Source organism: Zerene cesonia, unplaced genomic scaffold (genome assembly GCF_012273895.1).
Source record: "Zerene cesonia ecotype Mississippi unplaced genomic scaffold, Zerene_cesonia_1.1 Zces_u012, whole genome shotgun sequence".
Lineage (NCBI taxonomy): Eukaryota > Metazoa > Arthropoda > Insecta > Lepidoptera > Pieridae > Zerene > Zerene cesonia.
Genome location: NW_024045142.1, coordinates 252,903 through 266,098, shown reverse-complemented (window position 1 = coordinate 266,098; position 13,196 = coordinate 252,903). Strand labels below are relative to the sequence as shown.

Genomic DNA, 13,196 nt, shown 5'->3' with positions numbered 1-13,196 from the left:
TTCATGAAAATCGTTGGAGCCGATTCCGAGATTCCAATTATATATATATATATATATAAAAGAATTGCTCGTTTAAAGATATAAGATTTAAAATGACGTTTCACAGTTAAAAGTTATTGGTTGATTTAAATATAATTAAAATAATATTGAAAACACTAGTGTTATAGATTAATTATTATGACATATTATTTTTACTGCTCAATTTTTGGAGAATTTTAAACTCCAAGCAAATACCCGAGGTACTAGTTGAGCACCTTATCTATAGACGCACGCGCAGTAGCATAAAAATGACAAGCAGCTGGCATGCTCTATCTTTATTTGACAAACGGTGTTTATCGTAAGTTTCTCTCGCTTTTATTTATCTTTAATCGCTGGCAATCACTATTTGCGGGCATTTTTGCATAGGCACCTATATCTCATCATGTAGAGAAAAAATTAATCTTCGATTTGGTATGTATCACATGATAATACATTATGAACGTATATATTTCACAAAAGTATACCTGTTTACACCTGGCTGACATTAGGTTGCGGCCAAGTGAGAGATGGCACCTTGAACTTTTTGGGTATCTCAGGTAAATATCTTTCTAATGAAATATATCTTTTAACAATTACAAGTGAACGTAATAGTTCAAAAATAAATAATTAATTACATTTTAATTGAAATTAATTGCGGCCAAATTTGGATGGGCACCATTGCGGATCGGCATTGGTTTAGTTATAAATATTGATAAAAATTATATATTATTAATCAAACATATGAACGTATAAATCACGCGGTCGGATCTCGTACTACGACAAGAAATCTACATAAACAGAAATAAATGACTGATGAATTATTCAATTAACTATCGCTACATTCGCTCCAATGGTTCAGTCAGTTTTTGGGATGAAGTTGCTTATCACGTGTTCTTCTTCTTGTCTTTGTTAATGGCTTCACCCACCAGAGGGACTGCGCCAATGTCCAGTGTAAGTGGGAGGGTTAGGAGCGTGGTGTTCGAAAATGGGCTGGATGGAAAAAATGAAGGCGGAAATTTGTAACGACACTTTTTGTTATAGTTGTAAGCCGTGCGGCGTGCACGTTTTTCTCTATCTGTGCTAATATTATAAAGTTGAACCGTTTATTTGTTTGTTTGAACGCACTAATATCAGCAAGTTCTGGTCCGATTTGAAAAATTCTTTCAGTGTTAGATAACCCATTTATTGAGGAAGGCTATAATGTGCCGCGGGCGAAGCCGGGGCGGATATCTAGTAGACAATAAAATAAGAGTTTTCACAATCCATCCAGGTGTCCCTTGAAAGCTCCCGAGTGTTTTCTTTGTGGAGATTATTTCGGAATCGTTATTGTACATGAATTTGTATATTCAGAAGAGGTGTTCTGATGCACAATATATTATGGTGGTTCCATAATTTGATCGCTTCTATAACAATTCTAAAATTTTAAAACGGTGAAGGAAAACATCGTGGGGAAACCGGCATGTCCAAGAATCAAAAGTTCGACGACATGTGACATCTGCCAACCCGCACTTGGCCAGCGTGGTGGATTATTGCCTGAACCCTCATTGGAGGCCTGTGTCCCAGCAGTGGGAACATAATATATGGACTGATCATGATGATGATGATGATGATGATGATGATAACAATTCTATGGGACGGGTAGGTAGGGTACTCACTGCATCTTCCTGCAAAGCGCGTGCGACTCGTCACTGCGGTCCGGGCAGTTCACTTTACCGTCGCACACTTGGTCGATGGATATTTCAGTGCCGTCGTTGCATTTGTTTATATTTCTGGAAATGTACGATATTAGACATTATGGATTCTGTCAAAAATAATCTATACTTAAATTATCTTAATATATATAAATCTCGTGTCACAATGTTTGTCCTCAATGGACTCCTAAACCACTTAACCGATTATAATAAAATTCGCACACCATGTGCAGTTCGATCCAACTTGAGAGATAGGATAGTTTAAATAATTGTAATTACGATAAATGGGGCGTGAGCGAGGGGCGTGCAGCTAATATAAGCTTATATAAGAGCTGATTATATGAGTTTATTTTTGCTTGAACGCGCTAATCTCAGAAACTACAAGGCCGATTTGTGTGAAATTTTGTAGAGAAATAGTTTGATATCCGATAGAGGACATAGGCTAGAAAAGGAAAGAAACAGGACGATCATCTTTTTCTTTGACTATGCGCGCAAAGTCGCAGGCGGTAAGCAAGTGCAAAATAAATGTATATACATGATTCCAGTTTCCAAAGAACAATCTTTGCATTATTCTTAACTAAATGCATTGAAACGTCCAGAAATTAACCGACTTTGTCAGAATACGTATTATGATTTTGCCTGAAAGCAAATGTCTAGTGGGCTCTGCTATTTAGCATACCACATTGATAAGTTTTATTTGCAAACTGTACTTAGTTTCATCTTAATAATCAATTAAAACTGCATAACTTTGGTACATTTTAAAATTTCCTTACAGCCTATCGTGTGGGGTATCAAATTAAAGCAATTTATCATCCAGAGGAGGCAAAGGAACCTTTCACATTACAAAACTCTGTAGGGTTTTGTTCGTATTTGCTAATTTCCTCACTTTATACGGCAGGCGCGTTCGTCGTCCCCATTCCGGCAGTCCACTTTACCGTCGCACTTCTGCGCCAAGCCGATGCAACTGCCGTCCAAGCATTGGAACTCTTCGTCACTGGAATAAAGTATTTTAGAATTAACATCCTACTAATATTATAAATGCGAAAGTTTTGTAAGGATGTGTGTGTGTTTGTTGCTCTTTCACGCAAAAACTACAAAACCGATTGCAATGAAATTTAGTATGTAGATATCTGGACAACTGGAATAACATATAGGAAACTTTTTATCCCGATATTCCTACGGGATACGGACTTACGCGGGTGAAACCGCGGGTTGCAGCTAGTAATTAGTATATTTAAAAAACTACATTACAAAGAAAACTAAATCGTTTTCAAATTGTTGGTACTTGAGTAAATTTAAACAAGACTACACTAACTAATCTAACTAATATATAATTTATAAAAATAGTAAAAAATAAAAAAATCACAACAATTGGTTCACCAAGTATAAAAATCATGAGCATGGCTGAATTTATATTAATTAAACAAAGAAAATAGAGTTCAATTGGTTCGTTTCGAACACTTTACAGCGAGCGTGGTCACGGGGAGACTGTCGTCGGGTTAGTAATATAATGAATAAATCGCGTTTAAAATCCGTTGAAAAGTTTTTATTTTCTAAATGTGTGTTTTTTTTTTGCGTCAGGGTGATCCGACTTTTACTATCCTATTTTCATAGTAAAGCTGGTTGCTGGCCAGTCAGTCTCCTAAAAGTGAAAGTTCTAACAATTCGAAGGCGATTTGATTTTTTTTTTGTAAAAACAACCACACGTATCATTTTTATGGCAACCTTTACTCTTAGCTTTGATTAGTCGGTGATCTATAAGCAAAGATCTTAAATAGTTATGTGTGATTTATTGGCAAATATTTGTCTTTAAAATCTCACCTGCAGTCATAACTTTGTCTTCTCGGTCGTGATAACGCATCATCGTTGTGGGGATCACTGAAAACAGTAGAAAAAATTATGTTTATTTATACACTAGCTGTATGAAAACCGGCATGGTCACGAAAACACACGAAAAAAAATAATTCAAACGCTTCGGTTGTGTCTAAATCTATTTCCTTTTGATCATCATGATGTAATTCAACGTAGTTTAATTTTAATTAACAAAATCTGAAATCCACATATCGATTGTAAATCTTAACTATTTTTATGTAAATAAGGCACGCTTACAATACTTGCGTAGTACCTTTTTTTAGTTTTTTTTACGTTCTCTGGGTGGAAAATGCGATTCAATTCCTCTTTTATTTATTTTATTTAAATATACATTCATATATGTACATTTTATAAAAATTGAGTAATCGCTATGAGGCGTGTACATTTGGATTTTCCCAACTCTCATAAAGAAGTCGTAAAGAATAAAAGATATTTTTAGGTAATATGATTCAATTTGGTGCATTTGTTTGGAAGTTATGCGCCTAGACACATTTCTATGATCCATATTTACTAGTCTTTCATACCGAAAGGATGAAAAGATTTTTGTATGTGGTAGTCGAGCACGCTTCGGCACGAATTGGGCCAGCTCGCACCGGGGAAGTACCACACCCCCACAGAAGACCGGCGTGAAATAGCATTCTGCTGTGTTTCGTTCGGTGAGTGGGGGAGCCGGAGGCCCATATCCTTTTCCTTCCCCTTCCCAGTCCTTTCCTTTATTCCTCTCGCCAATCCTTTCTTAATCCCTTCCCAATTTAAAGTCAGCAATCCATTTGTAGAGGCGTTAGGTTTGTAATCGACTTGACGCCTCTACAAATGTTCATGGGCGGTGGTAGCGCTTACCATAAGGCGTCCCACCAGCTCCATTGCCGACTGTGACATAAAAAAAAAGAGATATCATTACTAAGATTTCGCTGTCCTTCTGTTCGCTGTCTGTCTATCCGTCTGTCGTCAATAAAATTTTCAGAGATGATGATGCCGCTATAACGACAAATAATGAAAAAAGTCGTAGGTAAGCATCGATTGGCACGGTCATAAATTGGATGGGTGATAATTTTTTCTTCTGCTGTTGCTCTTATCTATATGGAACCCTTGGTGTTACGAGTCCGACTCGCAATTGACCAACTTTATTTACAAAGATGATAAATTTTTATATCAAAACATACCTCATATTGAAATTGAAATTTATAAAATGTAGACAATTGAATAAGTTAATGTTTGAGTTTGATATTTGTAAAATGTAGACAAACATCGAATTACACTCAAATGGTAATAAAAACTTATTTGTGGGAACATTGACCTGAATTCACGTTATTCTCGTCTCAGTTTATTTCTGGATGTGCACATTCGTCTGCTATGCGCGCCTTTATTTATAGATATCCGGTCAGTTATCAAACTTCTAGAAAAAATATAGCACAATGCAACTCTCAAACTATTTTCTTTTTCTGTAATATTGGCTCAAAATAGTTTTCTACAATTTCGAATTTAGAACATTGCGACATTGAAATGCCGCGAACTTAAAAACGGATCACTTGAAATATTATTATTATTTTCCTACTTATGTATATTTTTATTTTATTTTTTGAATATCTATCACGTTTAAATTGCAGTAATTCATTTTGAATTACCTACACAACATAGTCCTTGTATTGAAGTTACTTGATACAACGGACGGATTAATGTCTGTATTATATAACACAGGTCATGCATAGCCTGGCATAGGAGACATTACTCAAAATATCGCAATTAAATGACCTTTAGAAAGCTGCAACTTCACTGAGTGACATGGGACATATGTGCCACGGGCGAAGCCGCGGCGAATAGCTGGTAACAGTTGATTAAACATACTACAGTTCGTGCATATACCAATAATATAAATGTGAAGAGTTTGTTTGAAGGTTACTGGACCGATTTAAATAAATCTTTAACCGTTAATTGTGTACGTGACCCAATCCACGCAATGAAGATGTAACTGAAATCTTTTACTCCATTTTGCATATTTTTAATACGCTTTTATTTGCTTCGCCTTTTTCTTAATATATAAAAATTAAGTGTCACATTGTTGCGATGGACTCCTAAACTACTCAACAGATTTTAATCCAATTTGAACACCATGTGCAAATTTTATTGTAAAAAATTAAAAACGTTTGTACCAATTTAAAAGATAAGATTAGATAATATATTATTAGTATTATTAGATACTTTATATAATATATTATTTCAATTATACTAAATACCTACCCGGGCGGAGCCAGAGCGTAGAGCTTTTGACCAATTTTATACGGATACATTTTATTCAAACCCCATACAATTAGCAAGGTTCGACAATAAGTTTATCTTATTATCCTGACTAGGATCGCCAGGTTGAAATAACTTCCTTGCGTATACTCTGAGTAAGAGGAGGTATGCCAATTGATTCTATCTATTGTTTGTTTCTATGGTAACATTGTGTTATGACGATTCAAAAGTGCTCGTTTAAGGAGTCTTATTGAATAAATTAACATTTGAGTTTATCAGCGTTGCGTGTAGTTTAGTTTTTTCTTGAACTGTATTGATTATTTTATTTAAATCATAATAGATCATATCAATCACATCCATTATACAAGCACAAGATGCAGGTGAAAAAACGCATGTTGAAAACATATAGAGGGCGATAAACTTGTATTATCGGCTATTCTTTAGATGCACTCATCACCAAAATAACTAATGACGTAGCGACAAGAGACTACAGCTAGAAGGCCGAAGCAAACCCGTCGTCCATAGATGTAAATATTCGCGAGTGTACGTCACAATTATGATGTATACTCGCGTGGTATCCCCGGGTAAGAAGTAGGCTATGTCTATGTCTATGTAGGCTATGTAGTATCGTCTGAATTAGTACATAGGTTTGGTTTAATTTGGTACAGAGTTAGATAATAGTCTTATAATATATATCTGTACCAAATTTTATACAGATACGATTATCTGCTTTCGCATGAAAGAATTTAAATTAATTTAAAACGCATATATACTACACTTACAGCAATCACTATTTGATAGAAATCCTACTAATATCATAAATGCGAAAGTTTGTAAGGATGTGTGTGTGTTTGTTACTCTTTCACGGAAAAACTACTGAACCGATTGCAATGAAATTTGGTACGCAGACAGCTAGAAAACTGGAATAACATATAGGCAACATATAGGCTTTTTATGCCGATATTCCTACGGGATACGGACTTACGCGGGTGAAACCGCGGGCCGCAGCTAGTTTCTAATAAAAATGTTACATTGAATAGGAAAAAATACAATATAAGTTTATTTATTCTTGTGGCAAATTACATACAATACTATAACATACATCCATATCCAGATATATTAACAAACTTTCGCGTTTTAAATATTAGTAAGAATAGAACCTCGTCCTTGGCTCAGCCAGGTTTCAAGTTTGGAAAATCCAAACACAAGACTCAATGCTTCGAGGAAAAGTCTAAACCATTTGTTAATTTAAATCTTTCCATTAATAGCTATTAAACGACGCTATATAAGCTATCCATTTTCAATATCAATTACCGTATAATAATATAAATCTAAAGATAATAAAATGACTGAATAGATTCGCCTGCTACCGTGTTTCAAACGTAAAAGTGTTTATTGACGTGATACATTTTTACTGTTTCCACCAGTTCTTCCCGTTTCTATTATCGTTAATAAATTTTTGTTAGTGACAGAATTTAACTCAATTAAATCACTACATAGTATACAACAAAGTCGCTTTGTCTGTCCCTATGTATGCTTTAATCTTTAAGACTACGCAACAGATTTTGATGGTTTTTTTTTTTAATAGATTCAAGAGGAAGGTTTATATGTTTGATAAGATCTATTAAACTACTGTGAATTAAAACGTGCGAAGCCGCTGGCAAAAGCTAGTTATCTATGTTAAGGGGCGCGCTAATTGGGATGATTGTTTACATTTCAATCGAGTAAATAATTAAACAGTTGCGGTACCGAGGGTAAACGAATCTTTCGGTATTGGAGTACACTTGAATGCATCGCAATATAAGTCGTGAATTATTTTAATAGCGTAGATATTTCGTTGTGTTTACTCGATAACTTCGGGGAATTTCAGCTGAATGAATTTTTGTTTGATTCAAAATTATTGTCATTTGATTTTAGAAATATGGCACTTACAACATTAATTTGTGCTTATTACTCCGTGACTAGTCCTGCCAATATTATAGACGCGAGAGTTTGTAAGTATGGATTGATGTATGGATGTTTGTTTATGTCTCTTTTACACTAAAACAACTAATAATATTTTTATGAAATTTGGTACAGAGATAGATTATAGTCAGGATTAGGACACAGACTTTTTAACCAGGTACCACGCAAGCGACGCCGTGGATTATAGGTAGTTAGAAAAGTCGTATGCATGTACCTACCTGTACCAAGACTTGTCGAGGACACTGGCGCTGGCAGAAGTTAATATGAGGGTCGATGCAACTGTAAACAGAAATGTATATTTGTTATTCAGTACTTTTATCGTTGGGCTTCTTCTAAACGGCTGGATCGAATTTGATGGATTTGTCCTGGATGCATAATTTTTTCATTTACATAGAGTAATTTCTATTGAATATGGATGTTTTACAGACTCCAAAACTGGTCAGTACTTTGCGACGATCTTCAATATTAGGCCGGAATACAGACGTTGCTGATAAGGCCCTGATAGCCTATTTGATCTTTGGACTTAAATTGTGTACATTATGCCATTTAACAAATTCGCAGAACAATGCATTGGGTTTGCGAGTGAGTGAGGTGTGAAACTGGTCATTATTATAATAGACGAAGAATGAAAAAAGAAAACGTTTATTAAACGACACAAAGCCTCACATAAATGTAATAAAATATTGTACAGTACAGAAAACAAAAATTGCTTACCTCCGGGCAAATGTATTTTCGTATTGTTCATACAAAGGAAAATGTTTTTCTTATATTATTTATTTATAATATTATGTTGGCAGCACCGTAATAGACGGCAACCGGCAGCGGCGTGTCCGTGAATGTGAAATTTTAGCTGACGTGTTTCTGACGTCACGAATTCAAAATGCCATCGAACTAAGGAACGAGATATTTGATGGAACAGTATGCCAATGATTAATTCATTGTGTTGAATGCTAAATAAGATGATCACGTATTGTTAAATTTATTTGATTTTGATCGTTTTTGATCGATGACTTGTTGCCATCTTGTGGGTAGTGCAATGATTGAAATTTTTCGTCACCCGTAATTAACTGTTTAATAAATAGTTCGGAATTGTTACATTTCAACAGGGAATCGCAAATGAAAACACGTTGCATTAGGTTTCTCATATTGAGATTATGTGGCACCCAATACCAAGTTTTTACGTGTACCCAGACTTTCGTAAATGACGTAAAACTATGTTATGATCAACATACCGTTCTCCAGCAATGTCATATCTAATGATTTTATCTGTTACTGCGACAGATGGCATTGATTTTAACTGTGACGAGGCGTCCAGAGCGAACCTCATCTTTCACATATAAATTTCCAGACTTAAAACGATTGAACCACATTTTTGCTACTCTTATTGATAGCTTGTACTTATTATCCTGGACTAGAACCGTCAACTGCACAAATTTAATTCATGTTCGTCGCATTTTTACGTATTTGTAATAAAACTTTAAAAAGTAACAAATTTCTTTGTCACATAGTTCATTATGCTTGCTAGAAAAACAATTGAAAATGGCGGGAACTTGTTTTTTTTTTTTATTATTCTTTATTCAGAATGTTCAACAGTTTTAAACCAGCCAGTTACATTCAGGATGGCCAAAGAGGTTCGATAACTAATAATACTATCAGTAAAAGTATTATCTTATTTTTAATTAATTTAAAAATACGATAACACTTTTGCCTCGACCTATTATTATATTTATTTATATATTTTTTCATAAATAATTTCAATAAAGATAAATTATTGTAAAGCTTGCTAAGTATAAATATTATCTAATCGAACTAATATTCACTACATACCACATGCAAGCGATTTCTCTGTCTGTTTCTATGTCCCTATGCTTATGCTTAAATCTTCTCAACTATGAAACGGATTTTAATGCGATTTTTTTTAAATATATGTAGTGAAAAAAAGGGAGCTGAAAGAGGTTACTCCGAATTGGTGTCTGTCTGTTTTCCTGTCAAATTTTTGTCAAAATTGGTCCAGCCGTTCCAGAGATTGGTCGGGACAGACAGACACACAAAATTTGTAAAAATGTTATTTAGGTGTATGTACCGTACATATTACATTTGTCCCTACTAATATTATAAATGCGAAAGTAACTCTGTCTGTCTGTTACGCTTTCACGCCTAAACAACTGAACCGATTTTGATAAAATTTGGTATGAAGATGGAGCTAAACGTGGGAAATAATAAACCATACTTTTTAATGCGAAGAAAATGCTCCTTACCATGTCGCGCGATATAAGCGAATTCTACGCGGGCGAAAAGCTAGTACCTACATGTATAAAACGGTAATTTCAATATAACAGATACTCCTACATTTCCTAAACTACTCCGAATTCAACGCGTGCGAATAATGGCAACGCTGTTTAAATTAAATAAATAAAAGACTAAATAAATAAATAAAAATAATAATACTAGATTGAATATTCCCAATAATTTAAGTACTAGTATAGCATTTTCTTTTGTGGTTTTCTTGAACAATAACTAATTTCGGACGTTATATCAACACTCTTATATAAGTGTTACTAACCGATGCGATCTCTGATACCACTCAAGCAATTGCGTCATCATCAGTCCATATTCTTTTCCTACAGGGACACATGGACCTCAACCATTAATCTATACTTTAATATACAAAGGTTTGCCAACTTGAAAGCGCAAATCTCAGCATCAGATAAAAGTGAATTTTGACACGGACATAGTTTAAGAGCCGAGGAAAGAAAGACATGTTTTATACTGTTATTTTATATGCATTTATATAACTTTACGCGAAATTCCAAGACTGTATTTATATTTGACTACGCGGGTAAAGAAAAACAGCGCTGTCAATGTTCATTGCTGCATAGGCTGAGTTGTCTCCTTTTAGTCAGGGTACGACTCGCGGACGAATTCTAACAAGCACCTGTGGCCCCTTCACGTATGTGGCTTGACGGAACACAGTGGGGTTTTAGTCGGTAGGATTCCGACATAACGCACGACCTTTTCCCCGGGGGTCATAGGTATCTATGCAAGATTTTCCCACTATGAAAAAAAGGGTATATGTTGCTATTTATTTGTATAGTTTCTTTTATTAGTGTGTTGTGATGCCCCTGATAAATAAACGTTTCTTTTTTTTCTTTCATTCAAAGCAACGGGGGACAACTAGTGTAGATATTAATTATATTATAGTAATTAAAATAATATAAACTATCCTATCTTTTAAGTTAGATCAAACTGCACATGGTGTGCAAATTTGATTAAAATCGGTTGAGTAGTAGTAGAGAGAACAATGTGACACATAAATTATATGTATTGAGATTATAATGTGATTTGATTTCCTGAGGAATGGGATACTGGGGGATATAGAAAAGATTGACTCGACTGATATCAACTAAAAAGAGCTAACCACCGCAAGGACTTTGGAATGAAAAAATTGCATTTAAGTCGGTTTATCCGTTTTAGAACTACGACGCCACAGATAAAATACAAACTTTTACTACCCCAAACTTTTAATAATTATTAATACTTATTTTATTTCACACCTATCAAAGCAATTTTTTAAGCAATAGTAAATTGGGCCAGAGTCAACCAACCCTTAAAGTTTAGAAATCGGGTTTAAAGATTTTTGTTCTATCCCCTTTGTTCGGGGGCACAACTAATCCGACGGATACCGAAAACGCAAAAGTTTGAAAGAATAAATGTTTGTTACTCTTCACGCGAAAACGGCTACTTGGATTAGTATGAAATAAACTGTATAGACTCAGGCTTTTCAAGCGAGTACAACACTAAAACAAAGTGATGTTTATAAATTCGCTTTCGTAAAATAACAAGGAAAACCCAATGCTAATTATTCATTATTCTGATAAGCCAATTGCTAGTGCATGATATTAAGATGTTATTGTACTAGCTAGTATCGTGTTATTTAGGGTACTAGCTATAGCTTGCGGCGATACGATAAGAAAGCTCACCCACCTCAAATGGGACCGAATGTTTTCTTATGTCATAGTCAGCAATGGAGCTGGTGGGACGCCTGGTGGTAAGCGCTACCACCGCCCATGAACATTTGTAGAGGCATAAGGTCCATTACAGACCTTACGCCTCTACAAATGGATGGCCGACTTTTTGGGAAGGGATTAAGAAAGGATTAGTGAGAGGAATAAAGGAAAGGACTGGGAAGGGAAGGAAAAGGATATGGGCCTTATATTATTATTTAGGGTACTAGCTATAGCTTGCGGCGATACGATAAGAAAGCTCACCCACGTTCCTAGGGGCATGTACCACACCAAATTCTAAAATGGTACCGAATGTTTTTATATGTCATAGTCAGCAATGGAGCTGGTGGGACGCCTGGTGGTAAGCGCTACCACCGCCCGTGAACATTTGGAGAGGTGTAAGGTCGATTGTAAATTTTACGCCTCTACAAATGGATTGTCGACTTCAAATTGGGAAGAGAAGGGATGAAAGAATTGTCAAGAGGAATAAAGGAAAGGACTTGGGAAGGGTAAGGAATAGGATATGGGCCTCCGGCTCCCCCACTCACCGTACGAAACACAATAGCAAGCTATTATATCGCGCCGGATTTCTGTGAGGGTGTGGTACTTCCTCGGTGCGAGCTGGCTCAATTCGTGCCGAAGCGTGCTCGACTACCACATACAAAACGTGTCCAACGATTTCCTATCAAACGTCAATCGATTCAGAACCCATGGAGTTATCGAGTATCAAAATCACTACATATTATAAAATAAACTCCCCGGCCGCGTCTGTGTGTCTGTCTGCTCGCAATAAACTCAAAAATTACCGATTTTGATTTTGACGCGGTTTTTACACGCTTTTTATTAGCTTCACCTGTATGTTTGTAAGTTTGTTTGTATGTTTGTTTGTATGTTTGTTTGTTTGTAACCGACTTCTTTGGGCGCGATTTTGACCCACTTTAAACGGCCAGATTTCGTTCAAACTTTGTAGATTTATTGAGGACCGATGACAATACACTAATTTGATAAAATTATTCCATATTTCAATTTGCAAAATATGATAAAAGCGTGTTTTTTAGTTTTTTTTAACTATTATTCTTTAGATAGAGTAATTACAAAGGAAAGTTTATATGTATAAAAAACCGCCTTCAAAATATGTCATATTTCGACCGAATTTAATTGCTAGCACATGGGAGGCAACAGATTTCAAATAAAAAAAAAAAGGAAATCAAAATCGGTTCCCTAGTAAAAAGTTATGAGTTAACAAACACAAAAAATACAGTTTAATTGATAACGTCCTCCGTGTCTTGATTTCGATTTATATCTACGTTTTTTTTCTCAATATCAGCGGCTACAATGTTAAGGGAACCAGTTCTATTATGCGTAAATGATGCATCATTTGATATTATATAAATATAATAATGATTAGCAA

At 35.2% G+C, this 13,196-nt stretch overlaps 1 protein-coding gene across 2 annotated transcripts in view; it reads right to left on the bottom strand.

Moving 5' to 3' along the window:
* The window catches only part of LOC119839366 (modular serine protease-like), a 48,852-nt gene that overhangs the window by 17,120 nt on the left and 18,536 nt on the right, over window positions 1–13,196 (bottom strand). The window contains exons 2-5 of one of the 2 annotated variants that reach the window (XM_038365630.1): window positions 8,000–8,060; window positions 3,531–3,587; window positions 2,596–2,703; window positions 1,674–1,787 (exon numbers count right to left, since the gene is read on the bottom strand). In XM_038365630.1, coding sequence (XP_038221558.1) covers window positions 1,674–1,787; window positions 2,596–2,703; window positions 3,531–3,587; window positions 8,000–8,060 — 340 coding nt within the window. The remainder of the gene's footprint in view (window positions 1–1,673; window positions 1,788–2,595; window positions 2,704–3,530; window positions 3,588–7,999; window positions 8,061–13,196) is intronic. The other variant, XM_038365629.1, reaches the window with a different exon arrangement.